The sequence below is a fragment of the Clupea harengus genome, chromosome 8 (genome assembly GCF_900700415.2).
Source record: "Clupea harengus chromosome 8, Ch_v2.0.2, whole genome shotgun sequence".
Classification (NCBI taxonomy): domain Eukaryota; kingdom Metazoa; phylum Chordata; class Actinopteri; order Clupeiformes; family Clupeidae; genus Clupea; species Clupea harengus.
Genome location: NC_045159.1, coordinates 15939469 through 15962892, shown reverse-complemented (window position 1 = coordinate 15962892; position 23424 = coordinate 15939469). Strand labels below are relative to the sequence as shown.

General features: G+C 39.6%; 4 protein-coding genes across 6 annotated transcripts; all 4 read left to right on the top strand.

Annotated features, from left to right (window-relative positions):
* The first annotated feature begins 453 nt into the window (after positions 1-453).
* vps11 (VPS11 core subunit of CORVET and HOPS complexes) lies at positions 454-7396 on the top strand. Its single transcript, XM_012827683.3, has 16 exons — positions 454-637; positions 891-1039; positions 1133-1268; positions 1360-1523; positions 1629-1876; positions 2001-2202; positions 2899-3050; positions 3534-3720; positions 3814-3957; positions 4171-4368; positions 4494-4655; positions 5762-5895; positions 6060-6262; positions 6383-6554; positions 6635-6857; positions 6950-7396. Exons 1-16 carry the CDS (start codon positions 496-498, stop codon positions 7112-7114), a joined length of 2781 nt encoding a protein of 926 aa, XP_012683137.1. The 5' UTR covers positions 454-495; the 3' UTR covers positions 7115-7396.
* Positions 7397-7499: 103 nt separating this feature from the next.
* Positions 7500-11533, top strand: ift46 (intraflagellar transport 46 homolog (Chlamydomonas)). Of its 3 annotated transcripts, none has more exons than XM_031572087.2 (12): positions 7500-8199; positions 8780-8876; positions 8958-9031; positions 9180-9319; positions 9532-9606; positions 9719-9812; positions 9905-10033; positions 10143-10261; positions 10353-10419; positions 10611-10671; positions 10784-10869; positions 11112-11533. In XM_031572087.2, exons 1-12 carry the CDS (start codon positions 8176-8178, stop codon positions 11202-11204), a joined length of 1059 nt encoding a protein of 352 aa, XP_031427947.1. In that variant the 5' UTR covers positions 7500-8175; the 3' UTR covers positions 11205-11533. The 3 variants fall into 3 exon arrangements, with proteins under 3 accessions (XP_031427947.1, XP_012683178.1, XP_031427948.1); XM_012827724.3 differs by having other exon boundaries at positions 7504-8199; positions 9177-9319; XM_031572088.2 differs by lacking the exon at positions 7500-8199 and adding an exon at positions 8219-8685 and having other exon boundaries at positions 9177-9319.
* A 1186-nt stretch (positions 11534-12719) lies between these two features.
* On the top strand, positions 12720-16085 carry LOC116221489. The gene is made up of 5 exons (XM_031572089.1): positions 12720-13016; positions 13347-13577; positions 13740-13865; positions 14299-14337; positions 15753-16085. The coding sequence occupies exons 1-5, from the start codon at positions 12770-12772 to the stop codon at positions 15842-15844; spliced, it is 735 nt and encodes a 244-aa protein (XP_031427949.1). The 5' UTR covers positions 12720-12769; the 3' UTR covers positions 15845-16085.
* Positions 16086-18523: 2438 nt separating this feature from the next.
* On the top strand, positions 18524-21798 carry LOC116221488. The gene is made up of 7 exons (XM_031572084.2): positions 18524-18743; positions 19074-19304; positions 19467-19598; positions 20030-20068; positions 20999-21031; positions 21132-21166; positions 21370-21798. Exons 1-7 carry the CDS (start codon positions 18536-18538, stop codon positions 21631-21633), a joined length of 942 nt encoding a protein of 313 aa, XP_031427944.2. The 5' UTR covers positions 18524-18535; the 3' UTR covers positions 21634-21798.
* The last annotated feature ends 1626 nt before the right edge of the window (positions 21799-23424 follow it).

Genomic DNA, 23424 nt, shown 5'->3' with positions numbered 1-23424 from the left:
TAATCTGTTCGCTTCTGGATCAAGCTCATAGAATAGTATATTAGGCATACTTGCAAACGCGAAACCTTTAAACTTACTGCTGTATTTGTTCTATCTTTGTATCCTTGCCCTCCCCATGCATTGCTATGGCTAGCGCACACGCCCAGCTTTTACCATAACAGTAAAGGCCTGTACACAACTGCAAAGTTACATAGGTATGTAACCGGGCCTGCTGTCTAAACGAGTCGTTTATGAACACACTAGAGGTCTCCTCCCTCTTTCATACGTTCAGAGAAAACACGTTAGTTGCCTTAATTTTTACACTGCTTTGTACTGATTTGACATATTTTCAAAGGGACTATGCCTTACTTGTTCTGTATATGGAACAACTCTGATTAAAAAAGCCCCTTCCATTAGTTCCGGGACTTATTTACTTGACAGACACCCCCCACCCCCTTGTCCATCATATGACTTGCGTTTTTGCATCACATGACAAATAGCACTGAATGAGGAAAGATGGCTGCGTTCTTACAGTGGAGGCGATTTGTGTTTTTTGATAAAGAAACAGTGAAAGACCCTGGAGAAAATGGCAAGAATTTCATGTTACCAATCGGAATATCGGCTTGTGATTCCGGGCGAGGTCACATTGTACTCGGAGATATCCTTTTATTCAAAACGAATACATAAAACATTTGTTTACTGTTAGCTGATTAGCAAGGTATGTGACGTTAGCTATATAATGTTAATTGTGCAGCAACGATGGCAGTGAAGAAATGGCAACTAAATTGTCACGGTTCCACGTTTTGTAGCTAATTACCTGGTCAGATACTCAACTGTTAGAAATAAAGTTTAATCGTGTCAGTCTTTTATGATGCAAAACCTGTCGTTTGTCCTTTACTAACATTGTGCACATATGGAGGGTCAGATTTGGTTTTTGACACGATCCTTGCAGTTGACGTCTTTTCAAGCTTACAAACTTCGTGTGACACACCTTTATCAGCTTAAACAACACAGCATCTTGGTGTCTGTTGGCCAGGATGAGCAGGGGATAAATCCTCTCGTAGGTGCTATTTTATCAGTCATGCAACTTAATTCAAAAGGGAAAAATGATCATGTTTAGCAGTTTACAATGCTGTATTGTGTCAAATTTTAGGTGAAGGTATGGAATTTAGACAAGAGGGACAGTGGAAATCCTTTGTGTACACGGATTTTCCCAGCCATCCCTGGAAACAAACCTACAGAGGTGTCCTGCCTTAGTGTGCATGAAAATCTCAACTTCATGGCTATTGGTAAGTATTAGTATTAATATTAATCAGTGTAAGGCAGTGGTGCACTGTTGACCATGATCAACACCTTTTTTGTCATGCTGTGTCTTTGAAGGCTTTACGGATGGCAGCGTGGTTCTGACAAAAGGAGATATCACCAGGGACAGGCACAGTAAAACCCTGACTCTTCATGAGGGCACCTGCCCAATCACAGGTCTTGCCTTTCGCCAGGCTGGCAAGGTCACACATCTGTTTGTTGCCACCCTTGAGAAGGTTCAGGTATGGTAAAGCTCTGACATGATCATATCTGCTGCTCCACTCTCTCCAACTGTAAAAAGGTCCCCCTGATAACAGAGCTCCCACTGCTTTTATGTTTATCATCAGTGCTACACCCTGTCGGTGAAGGAATACCCAAAACTGGAGCTGGATACACACGGCTGTGCGCTACGCTGTTCCGCACTAACAGACCCCTCACAGGACTCTCAGTTCATTGTGGCCGGAGATGACTGCGTCTACCTTTACCAGCCTGATGAGCGGGGGCCCTGTTTCGCTTTCGATGGACATAAGCTCCTGGCACACTGGCACAGGGGATATCTGTTGTTACTCACTCGAGATGCAAAGTCACCCAATAAGTAAGTAGAATCACTCGCTTTTGGTCATATTTTCCACATTACTTTGTAATTCACATCTATTTTGCGTAATACATGCATTACGATGATGTACACATAAGCATTGGAGGCATGTATTTCCTTACAGACCAGAATTTGCAAGCAGAGAGACCTCTCCAACTGAAAAGCAAGTTTTGACCATCTACGATCTGGACAACAAGTTTATAGCTTACAGTGCTGCATTTGATGACATCATTGATGTGCTGGCAGAATGGGGCTCGTTCTATGTCCTGACCCGAGATGGGAAGATATTCGTTTTGCAAGAGAAAGACACGCAGACCAAGCTGGAGGTGAGACAAATAAATATGACAAATAGTGACTAAGCCATGTTGGTTTTTGACCACCTGTTATATGCGATATGTTGTATGCAGAGGTGGGTAGGAATGTGTTGTATTTACTCTGTTACAATGCAGAATACTTTCTTCTTCTTACTTAAGTACATGTACGATACAAAAAATGTACTTATAGTCACATAGTCCTGCCTACTTTTTTTTTTTTTTATCCGGTGGAATGTGATTAAGTACGTAAATGTGCAGATGCCTATGATATGTTCATCAGACAAGCATTTAGAAATTTATCTTTTGGGCATAACCTCACATTTTAATACAACAAGTATGCCTAATAGGTGCAATAAATATCAGCATATGACGTTACTCACTTCTTGAGTAGTTGTTTTATGATGTTCATTTGTACTCTTACTCAAGGCATTCTTTTGATGGGCACTTTTAATTCTACTTCTACTTCAGTCATTATTATTATTATTATTATTATTATTATTATTATAATAAAGTAACAATACTTTCACTTGAGTACAGCGTTTGCGTTCTCTACCCACCTCTGTGTATGCCATCGTTTGTGTTCTCCTGAAGTGTTGCCAAGATTGCAGTTTATGTGTCAGTTGATCCTGAATTTATAAATAGTTTATTTTCAGTGTGTTGCTTACACAATAATCCTTTACTTATTGTAACGTCTTGGATTGTTTGTAGATGTTGTTCAAGAAGAACCTTTTTGTGATGGCCATTAACCTTGCCAAGAGTCAGCACTTGGACAATGATGGCCTGTCTGAAATCTTCAGGCAATATGGAGACCATCTCTACATTAAAGGAGACCACGATGGAGCCATCCAACAGTATATCCGGTATGAAACATGAAACAAATGACTTAAACCAACAATGTGTGTTATTACAGTTTTTTAGGGTTACTGTCTATAGCAATTATTGGTATTAGCTGTGCTGTTTTTGGCGTTTGCCAGGGAAGTTTGTTGGCTGTTAACTAAATGGCTCTGTAGATACTCCTTGCTGCCTCTAATATATATTTCAGACTGATGAAACCTTCACCAAAACTAATGAACAGTACAGATACATATGAATGATTCTCATCATGAACAATATTTATTAGCATAGTTTCACCCCGTTTGTTTTGAAAGTCTAGGGGTGGTGAATTTACAACATGTGGCTTTTTAGTCACGAAGCACAAAAGTCCCCTCTGGTAGAAACTCTGGGAGTTCCATACAACGTATGATGTCACAATAAAATGATTGATCCAGGATTTTGAATGAGCATCCTGCATAATTAGCAAAGCATGTAGTATGTGTGCTAATGTAAGCATGTGTCCTCTTTAGCACAATAGGAAAGCTTGAACCTTCCTATGTGATCCGCAAATTCCTTGATGCACAGAGGATCCACAACCTGACCGCATACCTACAGGCCTTGCACAGACAATCACTCCCGAATGCCGACCACACCACACTACTACTCAACTGCTATACTAAACTAAAGGACAGCTCCAAACTAGAGGAGTTCATAAAGGTATGTTAATCAACTGTATTCTTCCAAAGGTAATATAAAATCAGGCACAATCTAGCCTCTAAACTTCCGTCTTCCTGTCTCTTGTCCCCAAAGAGCAGTGAAAGTGAAGTCCACTTTGACGTGGAGATTGCCATCAAGGTACTCCGTCAAGCTGGCTATCACAGTCACGCTGTGTTCTTAGCAGAGAGGCACATGCATCATGAATGGTATTTGAAGATTCAGCTTGAGGATCTCAAGGTAAAATAAATCATGCCTGCATGTACCAGGGACTATATACTTTATTAGTTTTTCTGATGCTGTAAAATGGCTGTTTTCTTTTCAAACATCACATGTAAAGTTCCAAGTTACCCTTTTATTGTTTTATCCTTTTAAATGTTGAAACTGTCCATAAAATGTGCTCTTGGGAATAACGGCACTATTTCTTTCTTCGTTGGATCAAAACTACTTCAGAACTATCAAGAGGCTCTGCGTTATATTGGCCGGCTCCCATTTGAGCAGGCGGAGAGCAACATGAAGCGCTATGGCAAAACTCTGATGCTCCATGTTCCTGAGGACACCACTCTCCTGCTGAAGGGCCTGTGCACGGACTACCACCCCAGCCAGGACTCCTCTGACCGAGACCATGCAGGTAGAGCCTCAATCAATACGGTAAGAGGAAAGAGTTTACTCATTTTAGTTCAGTTTTACAATTTACATGGTATCGTTTGTGAGCTCCACGTGACCTTTGAAATGACTACTTGACAAACGAACCTGTCTTCCTACCCACTAACCAGGCCAGTCCTGAGGAGTTCATACCCATATTTGCGAACAACCCACGGGAACTGAAAGCTTTTCTGGAGCACATGATTGAGGTGGAGCCCCTGTCGTCTCAGGGTGTGTATGACACGCTGCTGGAACTACGCCTGCAGGACTGGGCGCATGAGCAAAACCCTGAGGTATGTTCAGAGTGGGGCTCCTTAGAGCGCCATATGGAGTAGGAGTGCAAGTTAGCTCTTGGGTTACAGGGTGTGGCACTGGGCATGTGCTCAGGTATGCTGCTCTGGAACCAACTTCATGATGACGTCAAAGGTGCTTCAACTGTAGCCAGTTTCCAATCTAGACACGACCGTTCTCAGATGCTTTTTGTCAGATCACGTGCACTCTCCTTTTTATTTATGTACTTTTTTATTTATTCAATTTTTTTATTTGTCATCAGAACTGTTATAGTGCACTTTAGTTCTGGAAGTAGACCTCTAGTCATTCCTGACAGGGAACTAACTGAAGTGTCAGGCTCACGGTTAAGCCATGTGGGCTATTGATCTTTGGTTCTCTAGTTGGTGGTCTGAAAGCGATAAACACAGTCTGGGCTACTTCCACAATGTTTTTATTCTATTTTATGCACTTTGTACGTCATTTTAATTATGTTTCATTCTATTTTATTGACTTTATATGTTCTTTTAATTATGCATTTTACTTCCGTTTTAATCTCTTCACTTTATTTTTCCTTTGAATGTTCCTTTTGCTCTTATTTATTTTTAGTATTATTATTATTATTATTGCCTCTGTTGTATGAAATGTGCTATAGAAATAAACTTGCCTTGCTTTGCCTTGTGGAGAGCGCCTTTCACTGGTGCTGCTTGGCAACCAGGGCATGGGATCATCTTCAGAAAGCATCTGACCTTCAGAACTTCCTGAAACTGCTGAGAGTTACTTTCTCTAAGGAATGTGACAGTAGACAGAATGATTTATGAGTGTGCTTACAATGATCTTTTCATATGACATCAGTTCCTGAGTTTTGGCTCCTATACTGATAGCTGTGTGTATCATAATATAGTTGGTTAGGAGTCTAGTGGATGACACTCAAGTTTTCACAAATTTTGAGGCTGGTTTCAGAGCTGAAATGCTTCTTTCCTTTTTATTTTAATTGTTTTTTATTTTGGAAATGTGCTTTGTAGATATGGCATTATTGTTTTGTTTTTTTCCCAATAGTAATTGCATTTGAATCTATAGACCAGATGTGTGTGTAGCATTATGCAAATGTTTTCTGTTTTCATTCTTGCAGAAGAAGAAAGTCCTGCAGGGGGCAGCATTGTCTTTACTGAGAAGTGACAATACTGTTTTTGACAAAGCACTTGTCCTCTGTCAAATGCACAATTTCAAAGAAGGAATTCTTTATCTGTATGAAAAGGGCAAGCTGTAAGTTACATCATGTTTATATTTTAGATATAATATATCTTAAATCCACTGTTAGAATGTAAAAACAGCAAGATTGTGAAGACATATAGACATCACACTAAAAGTATCAGTTGTGTTTAAGTGGTTTGTGTATATTCTAAGAATATTGTATGTTTTTCTTTAAGGTACCAGCAGATTATGCACTACCACATGCAAAATGAAGAGTATGGGAAAGTGGTTGAAGCATGTAAGCGCTTTGGTGATCAGGAGGTTTGCTTGTGGGAGCAGGCCTTGGGTTACTTTGCACGTAAAGAGGAAGACTGCAAAGCCTACATCAGTGAGGTTTTGCAGCACATTGACCAAAATAACCTAATGCCTCCACTCCTTGGTGAGTTGACTGTCTAGACCAGAGAGTCCATCCCCACTTCATTAATATTAAACAAAATTAGCCTCTAATGTTATCTGTAATGTATGTTTTTCTGGTTCTGTTTAACATATTTTCTTCCAGTTGTGCAGACATTGGCTCATAATTCAACAGCCACCCTTTCTGTGATCAAGGACTACCTCATCAACAAACTCCAGAGAGAGAGTCTGCAGATTGAGGATGATGACCGCAAGATTCGGCAGTACCGGGAGGAAACTGCCCACCTAAGATCTGAAATACAGGAGCTGAAAAGCAGGTGTGTGTCTTTCAGAAATACGTGAGATCTGATAATGAAAAGTGTACAGAGACGTAACTGGCCTGATTTTGCATTGACAGCGCTAAGATCTTCCAGAAGACCAAGTGCAGCATGTGCAACAGCCCACTTGAGCTCCCTTCAGTGCACTTCCTGTGTGGTCACTCGTTTCACCAGCACTGCTTCGAGAGCTATGCTGAAAGCGAGGCCGAGTGTCCCACTTGCACGCCAGAGAACCGAAAGGTCATGGACATGCTACGAGCTCAGGACCAAAAAAGGGACCTGCACGATCATTTTAATAGACAGGTACCACCGCTTCCTCTGAGATCACTGGCGCTTTGGCTTTTTGCTTGTCCCTTTGTGTGAACATTGATAGCATTTTTTGTTCTGATTCACAGCTACGATGTTCGAACGATGGATTCTCAGTGGTGGCTGATTACTTTGGCCGTGGAGTGTTTAATAAACTCACCTTGATCACTGATCCCCCTGGCAAGGCCATGGCAGGCAGTCTGGAAGCTGACCTGCAGCGTGATCTTCTCATTCACACCAAGAGAAATGCATGAGAACTGACTAGAAGACATTATTTTCTACGCTAACTATAGTGGAAGGCGCGCTGGAAGTCATGTTATGTTCTCCCACACAATTCACACAACTAAGAATGACCTTTGTGCACAATTTGTATCTACAGCAGATACCATGCTAAAACTAGTGTATACAACCACAACAAACACCGATGAAGAGATAGAATCTCTCACATTACCAAACAAACGATAACGGCATCATTGTTGTATTTGTGTTGTATTTCTGAAGTTGTACCTAACTTGTCAAATATAACTGTAATTATTGTTTTGTTTGTTAAGTGCTTTCTTTGGAGGTATATGTTGCTTCATTGTATATTATATCCAACTATTATTATTAATAATAATTAATAATAATAATAATAATAATAATAATAATAATATCCATGGAAATGCATCATCAGACTAATAAAATGAAGTTTTTCAGTTAGATGCATTTGTGCCTTAGTGAAGTGCTCCACATCCACAATGACATTATATTCAGAAAACAGAGGAGTTATGAAGCCCCTATACATTTAAATTTGTATTCACCGTTAACTTGTGTGGTGAAGTTATTAAAAGCACACAACCTAAAATTTTACCCTGATCTTGCTCAAAGCATATATGTCTGCTTTGTGTGCTCAGATGTTGTGTCCCTATAACTTTAACTGTGGGGCTATGGAGGCTCTAAGAATTTATATAATGAATTGTCTAAGAGAGGAACTTAGTGTCAGAATGAAACTGGATTCACATGTGGTGCTGCTAGTTGGTACTGCTTTGAATCATGCACGAAAAGTTAAACGAACAAATAACAGTATTCTGTATTTAACAAAAGATTAAAACACTATTGAAAACAAAGTTGACTTCTAACAGGACGATCTTACTTGTACTTTTTACACAAAACCGTTTGTAAATAGCCTACATGGAAATATTTCCAATCCACTGCGATTTATAAACTAGCCTAAACAAGTTCCATCTTTTTAATCTATCTCCGCTTTTGCTCACAAGTTCAGTCACATGCTTCCTCTGGTTTCCTGGGTGATGGTAAACACAGGTTGGCTTGCTTCATGGAGAAAACAGAGCGGTCAAAGGCAAGTTTAATCGCCCAGCTAACTAGAATCCCGAATAGTCGAGTAGCAATTGCTTTTGTTGCAGTTTGAGTAGTTGTCATGTTTCTTGATGTAATTGAGTTTCATGCAAAAAACTCACCTTTATATTATTAATGCAGAGGCTCTTAAAGCTAGCTAACACTAACTAACAATGCTAACGTTAATAAACATCATTTTCTCACGTTATCGATAGGTGAGTTTGTGTTACATACGCGGGTTAGCAGTCACTCAACGTTATTTCCTGTTTAGATAACAGATATTCCAAATGAAACCACCAAGAATTGGGTAACGTTAAGATACGAACGTCTATTGTGGTTTTAACGTTTGCTAGGATGGATACCAGCGAACGATAATGAAGCTCACTAGCCCACAACAGCTAAACTTAGCTTGCTTGCTAACGCAATAGTAATGATGGGCATATCATACAGTTAGTATAGTTTGGAACGCTATCGATAGGTAGCTTGCTAGGTAAGTAGGAACACTGAAGCAGTTGCATTTTGAGTTAGTGTAACTGGCTTCTGAGGTAGCTTGCAAGCTAATTCTGTTGAGGACCTGTTTTCAGACCAAGCTGATCAATAACCAGCCGTACGACGAAAGCTTAGACGTGAACGATTCGGAGGAAATTGCAAGTATTTACACCCCTACACCTCGGCAGACAGGTAGGACCTGATACTAGGCCTTGTTACATTGCAAATTTAACATGTTATCATGAAAGTAATGTTAAACATATTTTTTTGCAGTATCCAGGTCAGCAACTAGAATCCAAAATAATATGGCTACCAACAGCAGTGATGAATTTGAGGAGGATGGGAAGGTAAGACCAATCTCATATATGCCTACATAGCAGCGAAATATGAATAGTGAACAGTATATTATATGAAGGATTAATATTATGTTCTAAAAGCTAACACTGTATAATAAGAATAATATCTACTAAATGATATGCCTCCATTTCTCAGCAGAAAAAGAAAGGCGTTGAGGGAGGTCAGCATGGTCTGAGTGAGAATGAAGAGGAGGAAGAAGATGATGATGACGAAGATGATGATTCAGATGAAACTGAGTCTGATGATGAGGAGGGAGAGCAAGGGTCTGCTCCTGAAGGGTGTGTTACTGATGTCTGTGTTGTGTCCTAGCCTCACAAGGTTGGAATTGGACTGGTTGAGGAATCTGTTTCACTTCTGTTGTCAGTTTGCCTACGTGAAAAACGGAATCAGTAAAATAGCTGTTTATAGCTTAAATGTGTGTCTTAATGAAATCCAGGTTTAGTTATTGGTTCAACAGTCTTTTCATTTTTATTTATTTATGTGTTAACAGGGCGTACGACCCATCAGACTTTGACCACTTGCCTGTCACAGCAGAGATCAAAGAGCTATTTCAGTACATCACACGGTGAGGTTTCGTCTGACAACCACCTACCAAAAACCACAATTGCAGTTTTAGCATGCAACAGTACATGTTGCATGGTGTGACTCGAGAGGCCTTGACCCTTGTGCTGTTTTAGGTACACGCCTCAAACCGTTGAGCTGGACCATAAGCTTAAACCTTTCATTCCTGACTTCATCCCAGCTGTGGGGGACATTGATGCATTTCTTAAAGTTAGTTACAACTTGTTCACTTAGAAATGCTGTTGTTTGCCGCAGTGGCCTAATGCTTTATTTAACTGCAATGTGTCTTGTATGTTTGTTAGGTTCCTCGCCCAGATGGGAAGCCAGATAATCTGGGTTTGCTTGTTCTGGATGAGCCATGCACCAAGCAGTCTGATCCCACAGTGCTGTCCCTGTGGCTGTCTGAAAATAGCAAACAACACAATATCACTGTAAGATGATCCACTATGTGAAACACTCACACACACACACACACCCACACACACACACACACAAACAACAAGGTAATATTCTTCTGTATGCATCCTATGCGTTTCTCAGGAACTGAAGGTGAAAAGTATTGAAAATCCAGAGAAGAACCCTAAGGCTGTTGAGAATTGGATTGAAAGCATCAGTGAGCTTCACCGCTCCAAACCCCCTGCCACCGTGCACTACATCAGGTTAGCAACTTGGCCATTCTCGTTGCCATTGTTTGCAATGAGCAAATGTAAGAAAGTCGCTCAACTCTGTTCACGTGTGCACTTTCCATAGGCCAATGCCGGATATTGACATTCTGATGCAGGAATGGCCACCAGAATTTGAAGAGTTATTGGGAAAGGTTTGTTCAGTTAGCATTGCACTGTTATTACTATAGTGTTTGTAATATGTAGGTTGGTTTTCTGTGTTTAGTTGTTTGCTACAAAGTGATGCATAATTTGTGATCGGTCTTGTGTACTGAAAATGATACTCTCCTTCTGTTGTAAAATTAAAACATACCCTGCATTAATAACTTCAACTTGACGTTCATAGTTGAGCCTGCCTACAGCAGACATGAACTGTGATTTGGCTGAGTATATTGATATAATTTGTGGTGAGTAATGACATCCTTTACCATTGCCTTCTATTTTTAATGATATTAACTTTGCAGTTAACGAGTAATACCTGCATGTTGAATGCATTTGATAAATTCCTTCTTTTCACAGGTATTCTGGACATCCCTGTCTACAAAAGCAGAATCCAGTCTCTACATGTATTGTTTACACTTTACTCTGAATTCAAGAACTCACAGGTAATAAAATGACTACCATCTTACAAACATTTACAACACCTCCTAGTGAGACAGACACGACTTTCCAAACAGGGTTCAAGCCCTGGGCTCTGTAAAGCCCCTTGGGACAATTATGGAGACAAAAATGATGATAAAAAAGAAATTACGAATCTATATTTCACATGATTCTATGCTTCACATGATGTGTAGGCCAAAAAAGGGGAAATCTATGTCAACAGATTTGTGTTTCTTGCATATTACAGCACTTCAAGGCCTTGGCTGAGGGGCAGAAGACAGAGACCCCGCCTAGCACCCACACAGGCCCAGCAGAAGCAGACACACTAACTCTTGAATGAGGCCAGAAGACATTACAGATCTCATCTGACAGGATTTGTACACCAGACCTCATTTCCTTTTTGAAAGTCTGCACAGTTCAACAGTTCCAGTTTCTGACATTGAAAGATTGTTTTAAAGATGATGTTGCACAGCAGAAACGGACACAGAGACACTAACTCTCGAATAAGGCCAGGAGGCATTACACACTCACCTGACAACATTTGTACACCAGACATAACTTCCTTTTAAAAAGATCCCTTTCCCTTTTCTGACATTTAAAGTGTTGTAAGATAATGTGTCTTACAGAGTAAACAATTACATTGTGTATATATAAAGATATTTAATTTGCCTTTGTTTATTATTTTTGACACAATTGTAAACAAAACATACCTTTACCGGAGGCATTAATAGTTATGGTAAATGTTGAGGGAGTGTTAAATGGTTAAATGGTAGGACATGAAGTGCATTTGGCATAGGCTGCCACAACTGCTACTCAACCACACTTGACAGCTTTTTGTTTCCATTCACACCTATCTCTTTCTGTGCTTGCTGCATTCAGCAATCATTTTCATTCTCCGGTCAGAAGAATGTCTGGGTTCTGATAGAAACATGTGTCAAAGAAGTGATTTTCAGTTTTTATGGATTTTATTATGCCTATGCACAGGTTCGGGTAAGTCTTTTAACCTCTAACTTTTGACGTTTTAGCTATCTAATAAGACCCGGTGCCGTTTAGGGTCCAAATGCGAAATTGAGTATGAAAAATCTAATGCTATACTGTCACTGTCATGTTCAGTCTGCCATTGAAGCGTATGATAAAACGTGACAGATAAAACCAAAGCATGAGCAAACAGCACTTATGTGTCTTGTACATCTAGAAACTGAGCCATTTTATACACGCAAATAACTTTCTTGATGTTTTGGACAAGGAGTTTGACATTTGACTACTTTAGCAGAAGAAAATGTCAGGTTTAATCAAAAGGCTTTTAAAATACAGACAGCAAAAATAATTTCCAAAATGACTTGGAAGTTCTTGGCCGGATCTAAGGGTGGGCAATGTCCATCCAAATGTCTTCTCTGCCCACCCAAATTGGTCAACTTCAATCTGCTCCGTCAATCACGCTTCATTCACACCGTCCTTAAATTTCATGAGTGAGAACATCTATAGTTCTAGCTAGTTATTGCACGGATATGTCGGCGTAACCAAGTTGAGACGGTGACAACGGATTTTACCCACAAGAATGAACCTGTTCGAAATGCCAGACACTCAAAATTATTCAGACAGAACACCTTTCAAGACACAGCACTCTAGCTATTGCACACTTGATAGAAGTAGACTTAATAGAAACAAAGATATTTAATCAGAATCCAAAAACCCTGCTATCCTGACACCTTTAAATGAAGGCCTACCACCAGCATTGTGTGCAGGAAAACATTGTATGAATAAAGGGAAGGATGTATTCCACTAAATATATATATTTGTTGAGCCCATTTTGTTTAAATATTCTTTTCTGTCCCTTTAGGTCTTGGAATACCTCAGAACACAGTTATTGCAACGTTAAACAAACCAATAGAAATACATGTGCCAATGAATCAGACTGCATGCAATGATGTTGTGGAATGGCGTATGCAACCTTCTGCATTATGCCTAAAATATGAGCTACCGAACAGCAGCTCAGGTTTTGGGGCTTGCAATGGCACAGCACAATTTCACTGCCAAAACAACAGTCTTGTCTTAAACACGGTGATCTATGAACATGAAGGAACGTATATGGAAAAGATTATTTCTCAAGATGGTTCGGTTAAAAAGATATACATTACCCTGAAGATCATATGTAAGTGTGCTAGAGATTTGTGTATTTTTTTATAATGTGTGTAGGGCAGACATTCTTGGACCCTATGCTTTTAAGTGTACATTAGCACATATTTTGTCTGCATTTTCCTTACAACTTTACATCCTTTCAGACAACTTACACTTTTTATCTCTATTTATTCTGACCATCATCCATCATTATTATTATTTAGTGTCATATTAGCCATACTAGCCATTGTGGTACCTGCATAGTATACTTACAGTATATACTTTACACTTTACACCATACTTTACATTTATTTTTATTTAGTTTAAATTCTGATGTGTTCTAAAAGAGCTTTCATTACTCTAGCTCCTCCGCTGATCACAAATGTAAGCATCATTTCAACTCATTCAACACTCATAATAATGTGTGAGGTCCGTGGAAGAAATGCTTCAACCAGGTGGCTGAAAGATGGAGTAGCTTTGCAGAACATGAACTTGACCTTGATGGTTCATGAACCAACTTGGAGGGACTGTGGGAACTACACTTGTCTGGCAACGAGTGAAGGGGGAAGTTCAGAAGCTCATGTTAACATTAACGGTAAGACAGACGCTTTTGCCTTTAATCCTCCCTCATTAGCAGACTCTGGATTGAAGAAAGGTTTGAATGTTGTTCTTAAAAATGAATTGATTAGTAATGACAATTAGTTATGTATGTTAGAGAAAGATAACAGTTGTTGTGTTATTATAACTATCCAAACAGGTGCAATATGTAAAAAAGACCCGGACATTGGACATGGAAATGGAATTTCAATTTGGATTAAGTCAGCTGTGATTTGTGTGCTTGGTTTGTGCATCATTCCTATCTGCATCAAGAAGTACTTTGCAGGTAACGCATTACAGTTCATCTAAAAGGGTGCGCTGGTATGAATTTAAACAGTTCTTACTATTCTGATAGTAGTACCTTTGTGTATCAGCCCAGGTACTATGGAAACTGTGCTGGATGCAATAGTTCCAGCACAGCACAGCAGAGGAATCTATAATATGAGCATTGGAGGCTAACTGTGCTTAGGGGGAATGCTAGTGTGGCAGTTACACACCATGCTCAGAGTGTTTTAGGCCAACAATAGAAAAAGGCTGCAATGTCTGTGTCAATGCACAGAGGGATGCCTACTGTAGAACTCCCAGTATTCCCATGGTCGACGGCCATGGAGAACAGTCCTTACTTTATTTTGCTCTATAGCCCACACATTCTGCATGGGCATGTTTGCTGGGAATCATTTCCAGATTGTACTGAAGCGGTTTTTACTCCACATCTCCAGGTACCTGCTGCAATAAATCACGGACTCCAGAAGACATAGGTAATGATGAAAACCTGCTTGTCCAAAGTTGTTTTCCAAATATACGTTACCATAGACCAGTGGTTCCCAAAGTCCTGTGCAGTCCAATCCAACAAAACATTTTTGTGTAGTCCATTACACACTTTATTGGCTGCAGAAATTCAATGACTGTTTTTTTTGTGGTAATACCGAGAAATAAGAGAAGTTGTGGGAAATTGTCAAAACATCCCATAAATGGTGTGAAAATGTTTCTGCCAACTGCTCAACTTTGTGTTGCTTACTGCACATGCACCTAATTGTATTGATATGGTTACGGTGGAAATACACAGAACCTTCAGATGAGGCAAAGCGTCAATTATGCCGTTTCCAACAATGTTATTGGCTCTTTATATTACAGGGCAGGTCTTCCAGTTACAAATCCGCCATAGTGGATTCCCCCCTGATTCCCCATTCATTTCCCCATCAGTGATTTGTTTCCACCCTTATAAAGTCTCTGGCCCAATGTAGTCTGATAATATGAGAACTGTTTAGATCTCCACATTAAATATCAATCTTTGACCAGCACATCTTGTAATAGTCCATCTACGCTTCTGTTTACCCAGTAAAGGCTGGTGATTCTCTGATATTCAAGAACTCTGATGTTCAAATGAAATCTGGATTACTGTTAACCTCAGTCTGTTTATCTTCTCGGGAAAATGTTGATGTGCTGTTTAGCATAAACAGTTTTATTTTTAGCTTTGGTTAGTTTAGACTTTTTTTTACCCCTGAGTAGCTAGCTCATCTGACTTGGATTCCTACAGTGTGGCCCAGGATACATTTGCGTTCACACTGCTAAAAGAATGTCGTCATATCTGTCCCAGACCATCTCCAAGTGTGGTCTGAGTTATTCAGATCTTCAGTCTTGATTGCAATCACACCTGTACTTAGAACTTTCCACTTGTGATTGGATCATCCAAGACGCATGTTGACAGCTACCTAGTCCCACATACGAGGTTACAGGCCCTGGGCTCTGTAAAGCGCCTTAAGCCAATGTTTTTTTTGGCGCTATATAAATACAATTGAATTCAATTGAATTGAATCACGAACAGGAGTGCTAGGGTTTGTGACCTAGACTCATGAGTAAAATGATAGGATGGCACTTCACCAGTCATATCTGATAACAGATACTGTATTCATGATGTTGAACACTTCACTTGTACCAATCCCAAAGAAACAGGCTCAGAGTGGGGAGAGTGCATTAGGAAGCCTCCCTATGAGTAGATCTGCCGAATATAGAGTGCGCTATAAATTAAATGAATTATTATTATTAGATGCAGCTAGAGGATTTTAAAATAAATTATGAATCTATATTTCACATTATCCTATATTTCACATGATGTGTAGGCCAAAAAATGTGAAATCCATGTCGACACATTTGTGTTTCTTGCATATTGCAGCACTTCAAGTCATTGCTGAGGAACAGAAGACAGACACACCACCGAGCGCCCACACAGACCCAGCAGAAGCAGACACGCTAACTTTTGAATGAGGCCAGAAGACATTACAACACTCATCCGAAAGGATTTGCACACCAGACATCATTTCCTTTTTTTTAAATATTGCGATCTGCTCAGTTCAAAAGTTTCAGTATCTATTTCTGACATTGAAATATGATGTGGCACAGCAGAAACGGATAAACATGATTTCCTTTAAAAAATATCCCTTTCCCTATTCTGAAATTGAAAATGTTTTAAGATAATGTGTCTTACAGAATAAACAATTACAGTGTACGTGTAAGGATATTTGAATTGCCTTTTTTAAGTAGTTTTGACACAATTGTAAACAAAACATACCTTTACCGGAGGCAGTAATGGTCATGGTAGCCTAAAGGGATAATGCCCGCCAAGATTAAATTATTGGCAAAGAGGTTTACTCCGCCAAGCCCAATGTTTTTGTATAACGGAACATAAAGTATTACTTTAATATTGCTTAAAAAGTAGCCTATCTCATGAATAGCTTACCAATGTTGTCAATGAAAAGCATGGCATTTGACATAGGCTACCACAACTGCTATTCGACCACACTTGACACAGCATTTTTTTCCCTTTCGCAACGCCTACATAGCCTACCTCTTCCTGTGCTTGCTGCATCCAGCGATGATCTGCACTCTCCGATCAGAAGAAAATCTTCTGAAAGAAACATGTGTCACTGTAGTGGTTTTCAGTTTTTATGGATTTTATTATGCCTACGCATAGGTTCAGGTAAGTCTTTGAACCTCTTTTGACTTTTTGAAAACAATGAAACATAAAACTTTTGACATTTTAGTTTTAGTTAGCCTATCTAATAAGACCTGGTGCCGTTTACGGTCCAAATGCTAAACTGAATGTGAAAAATCCAGTGGAATACTGTCACTGTCATCTTAAGTCTGCCATTGAAATTTATATTGAGCTTGTGTTTGAGGTAAAACGTGAAAGAAAAAAACTAAGCATGAGCAAACGGCACTTATACATCTAGAAACGGACCCATTCCTTACAAACAAAATAACTTTCTTTATGGTTTGGACAAGTAATTTGACATTTGACGACTGTCTGTGCCAGAAAGACAAAATGACAGGTTTAATCAAAGGGCTCTTAAAATACAGACAGCGAAAAGCATTTCCAAAGTGACTAGGAAGTTCTTGGCCAGATCTGCTCTGTCCACCTACAATTGGTCAACTTTAATCTGCCTCGTTAATCACTCTTAATTCATTCACCCCGTCCTGTTCAAACATGAAAGTAATTTCTAAGTAATACTTTCAAGAACTAATACGATGGTAATAAATGTGTTACATTTCATGAGTGAGAACATCTATAATTCTAGATTATTGCGACAGCGGCTTTCAAGAATCAGAGGGCACTATAGCTATTGCACACTTGATAGAAGCAGGCTAAAAAGAAGCAAAGACATTTTATATCAGAATCCAAAAACCCTGCTACCCTGATACATTTTAATGTAGGCCAACCGCCAGCATTGAGCATTGTTGTTCGTCAGATTTCAGTTTAAACACTTTGACACTCGTATGAGAACCGTTTAGATCCATTGTGAATGTCTCCCAGTTTTACCTACCTAAGCTTTGTAGCTGTCACGTCGATGTTGCATTCGCCTTCTCCCACGACGAATACAGAATTACTTTGGAAGTGGTGCTGTTAAAAAGATTAATTAAAATTGTGTCGTTTGGCCGCAATCAGCCAGTGTGCTTGGTGGGGGAAAAGCAGTAATAACCCATTGACAACTGTGGGTGATAACATGTGGGTGAATCTATTCTATTATGTAATCATTTTCTAGCAGCCAGTGTCACAGGAAACACTGTAAGACTAAAGGGAAGAATGTATTCCACTTAATTCAGGATGCAATTTCATGGTGTCAGTCAGAAAACCCGCAAGACGTTTTCTAAAGGACAGTGTTCAAGCTTCAAATGCCTCAAAAAATTCAAATCATGCCTGAAAATGCACTATGAGGTACTACATTAAAAGCAAACATTCGTTTTTGGATGCCCTACAATCTCAAATCTCAAACATTTAAACAATATTGAAAATATGTGGGTTATTTGTTAAAGTGTGAATACAAGACGCTAAAAGTGTTGCAGTAGGCCTAATCTGCAAGGAGTGGACGGAAATTCATAAATAATGATTTTCTGTGTACAGGGAGGGTTTTGAGAACATAATGTTGGATTCAAAAATACTTCAAACATAAAATATGAAATGAATATATGAAAATATGAAAAATTCTTCAACCTCCAAAAGTCAGTATTTTAATGCTCAACTTCTCATTCGAATATTAAAACTTGGAATACAGCTCTACACTGTAGTGCAGTGTAGTCCGCTAGTGTGAAAAGGTGCCCACCTCAAATTTCGAATTGCCCCCCAAATCTGAGCAGTCTCCAGTCCTGCTCTGAATACAGCGGTAAGGTAGTCCTCAATTTGGTTTATAGTGAATATATAGGCCACTATACAGGTTTACGTATTAACTGCAATCATTAGTTTACTTAAAATATGAGCATCTGAGATAATCAAACACAAGAATTTAGAAAAAGTGCTGTTTTAGGCATATTTGTTGAACCTATTTTGTTTAAATATTCTTTTCTGTCCCTTTAGGTCTTGGAATACCTCAGAACACAGTTATTGCAACGTTAAACAAACCAATAGAAATACATGTGCCAATGAATCAGACTGCATGCAATGATGTTGTGGAATGGAACCGTATGCAACCTTCTGCATTATGCCTAAAATATGAGCCACCGAACAGCAGCTCAGGTTTTGGGGCTTGCAATGGCACAGCACAATTTCACTGCCAAAACAACAGTCTTGTCTTAAACACGGTGATCTATGAACATGAAGGAACGTATATGGAAAAGATTATTTCTCAAGATGGTTCGGTTAAAAAGATATACATTACCCTGAAGATCATATGTAAGTGTGCTAGAGATTTGTGTATTTTTTTATAATGTGTGTAGGGCAGACATTCTTGGACCCTATGCTTTTAAGTGTACATTAGCACATATTTTGTCTGCATTTTCCTTACAACTTTACATCTTTTCAGACAACTTACACTTTTTATCTCTATTTATTCTGACCATCATCCATCATTATTATTATTTAGTGTCATATTAGCCATACTAGCCATTGTGGTACCTGCATAGTATACTTACAGTATATACTTTACACTTTACACCATACTTTACATTTATTTTTATTTAGTTTAAATTCTGATGTGTTCTAAAAGAGCTTTCATTACTCTAGCTCCTCCGCTGATCACAAATGTAAGCATCATTTCAACTCATTCAACACTCATAATAATGTGTGAGGTCCGTGGAAGAAATGCTTCAACCAGGTGGCTGAAAGATGGAGTAGCTTTGCAGAACATGAACTTGACCTTGATGGTTCATGAACCAACTTGGAGGGACTGTGGGAACTACACTTGTCTGGCAACGAGTGAAGGGGGAAGTTCAGAAGCTCATGTTAACATTAACGGTAAGACAGACGCTTTTGCCTTTAATCCTCCCTCATTAGCAGACTCTGGATTGAAGAAAGGTTTGAATGTTGTTCTTAAAAATGAATTGATTAGTAATGACAATTAGTTATGTATGTTAGAGAAAGATAACAGTTGTTGTGTTATTATAACTATCCAAACAGGTGCAATATGTAAAAAAGACCCGGACATTGGACATGGAAATGAAATGTCCATTACCATTGGGATTACGTCAGCTGTGATTTGTGTGCTTGGTTTGTGCATCATTCCTGTCTGCATCAAACAGTACTTTGCAGGTGATGCATTACAGTTCATCTAAAAGGGTGCACTGGTATGAATTTAAACAGTTCTTTCTATTCTGATAGTAGTACCTTTGTGAATCAGCCCAGTAAGTATGGCAACTGTGCTGGATGCAATGTTTCCAGCACAGCACAGCAGAGGAATCTATAATATGAGCATTGGAGGCTAACTGTGCTTAGGGGAAATGCTAGTGTGTCAGTTACACACCATGCTCAGAGTGTTTTAGGCCAACAATAGAAAAAGGCTGCAATGTCTGTGTCAATGCACAGAGGGATGTCTACTGTGCACCTCCCGGTATTCCCATGGTCGACGGCCATGGAGAAAAGTCCTTACTTTATTTTGCTCCAGCCCTTATGTTCTGCATGGGCATGTTTGCTGGGAATCATTTCCAGATTGTACTGAAGCGGTTTTTACTCCACACCTCCAGGTACCTGCTGCAATAAATCACGGACTCCAGAAGACATAGGTAATGATGAAAACCTGCTTGTCCAAAGTTGTTTTCCAAATGTACGTTACCATACACCAGTGGTTCCCAAAGTGTTGTGCAGTCCAATCCAACATAATCTTGTTGTGTGTAGTCCATTACACACCTTATTGACTGTTCACAGCTGCAGAAATTCAATTACTGTTTTTGTGTGTGTGTGTGTGTGTGTGTGTGGTAATACTGAGAAATAAGATAAGTTGTGAGAAGTTGTCAAAACCCCCCGGGCAGTTATTTTGGCAAATCTGACATAAATGGTGTGAATATTTTTCCAGCAACAGCTCAACCTAAGCTAAAAAAAGATTTGTATCTTTATGTTGCTCACGGCACCTTATTGTATTGCTATGGTTACGGCGAAAAGACTAAACGACCAACTATTGGTCCAATTAAGTATGGTAGTACTCTTACAGCATACTATCCTCTAACTTACCTACTTGGATATTTGGTGAGTTTATAGCCTACTCTGTACCTATGTCATATGGTCAGGGCCTACTGAATAGCCTACATGTTAGAAGAGATAGCTAGCCTGATTGCTAATACGACGGACATACGCTAAACCAATCCAAAAAAAAGGAACAATACATAGCCAATCATAAAATCATATGATCAGGCCAGATTTGATCTGTTTTAAACAAGAACTCTAATGAAATGTTTAACTGTTCAAATGTAGAAACAATGTTAAAGAAAAGCTATGCAACAGCTGTTTGTTCTTAACAGTTTATCTGATTGATGAAATTCTATGGAAAATGTTGAAAATGAAAACTTTTTAATTAAAAACAGGTAATAGGCTATATAAGCATCTCAATCTTTGCAGTGTGGTGTTGTGGGGGTGGCGCACATATTTTCTCATTGTCAAAGGGGGGCCTGCCATGAAAGGTTTGTTGTGATTATAGCTGTGATTATAACCTTTTGTAGGAGACACAGGACCAAACGATGCTGCGATGGAAGGTAGTACTAAAATAATTCCATCCATCCTAATACCTGAAAAAATAATGCAGCATCATAATGTCCTCATAATATCACTAAACTACTTGTTCATATGCTGCAGAGCGCCATGTATATGATGAACTCAACAATGTACAGGTAAATCATTTTGAAAAAATGGCATATAACTAAATAATATGACAATAACGTTTTGAAAAAGATAATGTGATATTTGAAACATAAAGCTGTCATACATAATTACATTAACAATTAATTAAATAAGTGATCTAAACAAGTTGTTATTATTTCTATCTATTATTACGTTGACCATGACCTCAGAAGTGCAAATATATATTCCACAGCCAAACTCGTCAGAGGCAGTCCAGCTGCCTTATGTATACACGGACTTCATACCAGTAAAACTATCCAGAAGCCACAGCGAGGAGGCACAAGTGGAGGATGCCACTGGGTACTCCACCATTGGGGACGTCCTGGATCAGGCACAGACACTTCAGGTCCTGGATCAGGCACGGACGCTTCAGGTCCTGGATCAGGCACGGACACTTCAGGTTCTGGATCAGGCACAGACACTTCAGGTCCTGGATCAGAAACTTCAAAGCACGTGATATGTATGACAGCTGAGTTTCACTGTGATAGTAGTATCATGAACAACGACACAGCACAGGTCATGCATAATAGCTGTTGTGCTGTAACAAACAAACAAACAAACAAACAGAATTTTTTTTTTTTTTTTTTTAAGATTTGTTTTTGGGCTTTTTATGCCTTTAATTGATAGATTAGTGAAGAGTGGGACAGGAAATGAGAGGGAGAAGAGGTGGGGAGTGGACAGGAGAAATGACATCGGGCCGGATTCGAACCCGTGTCCTCTATGGGCGTCAAGCCCGAATGTGGTCGGGGCTACTGTTTGCGCCACAGTGCCCCCCAAACAAACAGAATTTTGACATTTTTTAAACACTCATCTTACATGATAAAAAGACAATAGGTGTATCAGACAATAAACTATTTAAGTATATGATGGCATGTTACGGTCACGCGAGTGTGTCCTGTGTTGTCTTTGTACTTCCTTCCCTCTCTGTAGCTTCCCCCAGGTTGTGCGACACCTGAATGCCTGATGAGGTGCATCTCGAACCCTAACCCTGGCCATGTAGCCAGTACAAATTAGAGGTGCATCTCTAACCCTAACCCGAACCCTTAGAGGTGCACCTCAAACCCTAACCCTAACCCTGGCCATGTAGCTAGTACAAATTAGAGGTGCATCTCTAACCCTAACCCAAACCCTTAGAGGTGCACCTCAAACCCGAACCCTAACCCTGGCCATGTAGCCAGTACAAATTAGAGGTGCATCTCTAACCCTAACCCGAACCCTTACCCTGGCCATGTAGCCAGTACAAATTAGAGGTGCTGTAACCAGTGTATGTCACTGTATCTTGAAGTGGAGAGGTCTCCATTCTCACTGCAAGGAAAATGCTGCTGCATCCCCTTTCCATCAAACAGATGAATATGGCATAAAGGTGAGTGTTTATTTCACTGACTGAACAGAAACTGCAAACTTTCCTCAGCTACAGACTGGTTCATCCTCAGCATTCACAAGGATTTGAAAAAGCAGCTCATCTTTAGGGGTCAAGTTTCAGTCCCAACTAGTATAGTGTAGGCATCTCATCAGAAAACATTGAAACCAGCCCAAACACTGGTTGTGGTGAGAAGATCTTGGACAGAATACACTTTGTTGGGTTATACAGTCCTGCCTATATGCAATATTCATACTTTCCATTACAATACTTACAATATGTGTCATCACATATGTTAAAGGCCTATACATTTCATAGGCTACATTGCCTAATATACCATACATCACCTTAGTCTGTGCATTTTGAGGTTTAATGGTCAGGATATGGCAAGTGACTCGTAAATCATTTTGAACATTGAGTCTTGAGTCTGGTAAGCAAAGCCTGTGGGCAAACTACAGACCACAACACAGTTTAACTGCCAGCTAAGGAAACTAGACGTCCCATGAAGTGGTGAGTAATATGATCGCCGCACAAAGTGAAAGAGACGAAACCAACCGCCCCTGTGCACAAAAGCCTCCACCAAGCGCGCACAGGAAGAAGCAACTGACAGTCCAACCACCCTGTGCTGACGTTACATATTTAGAACCTGTAGAATGCCTACCGGGGCCACACCACCACATCAACACATGATGCAATAAGTTATATTAATTCTAATCGCCAACAAATAGCACATTAATGGTCAAAAACTTCACAGCCAACAGTCATCTTTAAGTGCATGTGGTCTTGATTGTTGATTGATTATGCAGAGAATCTCTGAAAGGGAGCGCAGTGGTAAAATGAGGCAGAAAGGACCACTAGAAGCCCCCTTAACTGAATTCTAGACTTTAG

What these genes read in the sequence shown, in the direction of transcription:
- vps11 (XM_012827683.3), top strand. Translation starts at nt 496, where the DNA reads ATGGCTGCGTTCTTACAGTGGAGGCGATTTGTGTTTTTTGATAAAGAA. An exon ending in AGCAGGGGATAAATCCTCTC is followed by an intron (nt 1,040 to 1,132) that starts GTAGGTGCTATT and finishes GTCAAATTTTAG; the next exon opens with GTGAAGGTATGGAATTTAGA. An exon ending in TCTCAACTTCATGGCTATTG is followed by an intron (nt 1,269 to 1,359) that starts GTAAGTATTAGT and finishes GTGTCTTTGAAG; the next exon opens with GCTTTACGGATGGCAGCGTG.
- ift46 (XM_012827724.3), top strand. Translation starts at nt 8,176, where the DNA reads ATGGAGAAAACAGAGCGGTCAAAG. An exon ending in ACATTGATGCATTTCTTAAA is followed by an intron (nt 9,813 to 9,904) that starts GTTAGTTACAAC and finishes TATGTTTGTTAG; the next exon opens with GTTCCTCGCCCAGATGGGAA. An exon ending in GCAAACAACACAATATCACT is followed by an intron (nt 10,034 to 10,142) that starts GTAAGATGATCC and finishes TGCGTTTCTCAG; the next exon opens with GAACTGAAGGTGAAAAGTAT.
- LOC116221489 (XM_031572089.1), top strand. Translation starts at nt 12,770, where the DNA reads ATGAATCAGACTGCATGCAATGATGTTGTGGAATGGCGTATGCAACCT. An exon ending in CATTACCCTGAAGATCATAT is followed by an intron (nt 13,017 to 13,346) that starts GTAAGTGTGCTA and finishes TCATTACTCTAG; the next exon opens with CTCCTCCGCTGATCACAAAT. An exon ending in AGCTCATGTTAACATTAACG is followed by an intron (nt 13,578 to 13,739) that starts GTAAGACAGACG and finishes CTATCCAAACAG; the next exon opens with GTGCAATATGTAAAAAAGAC.
- LOC116221488 (XM_031572084.2), top strand. Translation starts at nt 18,536, where the DNA reads ATGCAACCTTCTGCATTATGCCTAAAATATGAGCCACCGAACAGCAGC. An exon ending in CATTACCCTGAAGATCATAT is followed by an intron (nt 18,744 to 19,073) that starts GTAAGTGTGCTA and finishes TCATTACTCTAG; the next exon opens with CTCCTCCGCTGATCACAAAT. An exon ending in AAACGATGCTGCGATGGAAG is followed by an intron (nt 21,032 to 21,131) that starts GTAGTACTAAAA and finishes CATATGCTGCAG; the next exon opens with AGCGCCATGTATATGATGAA.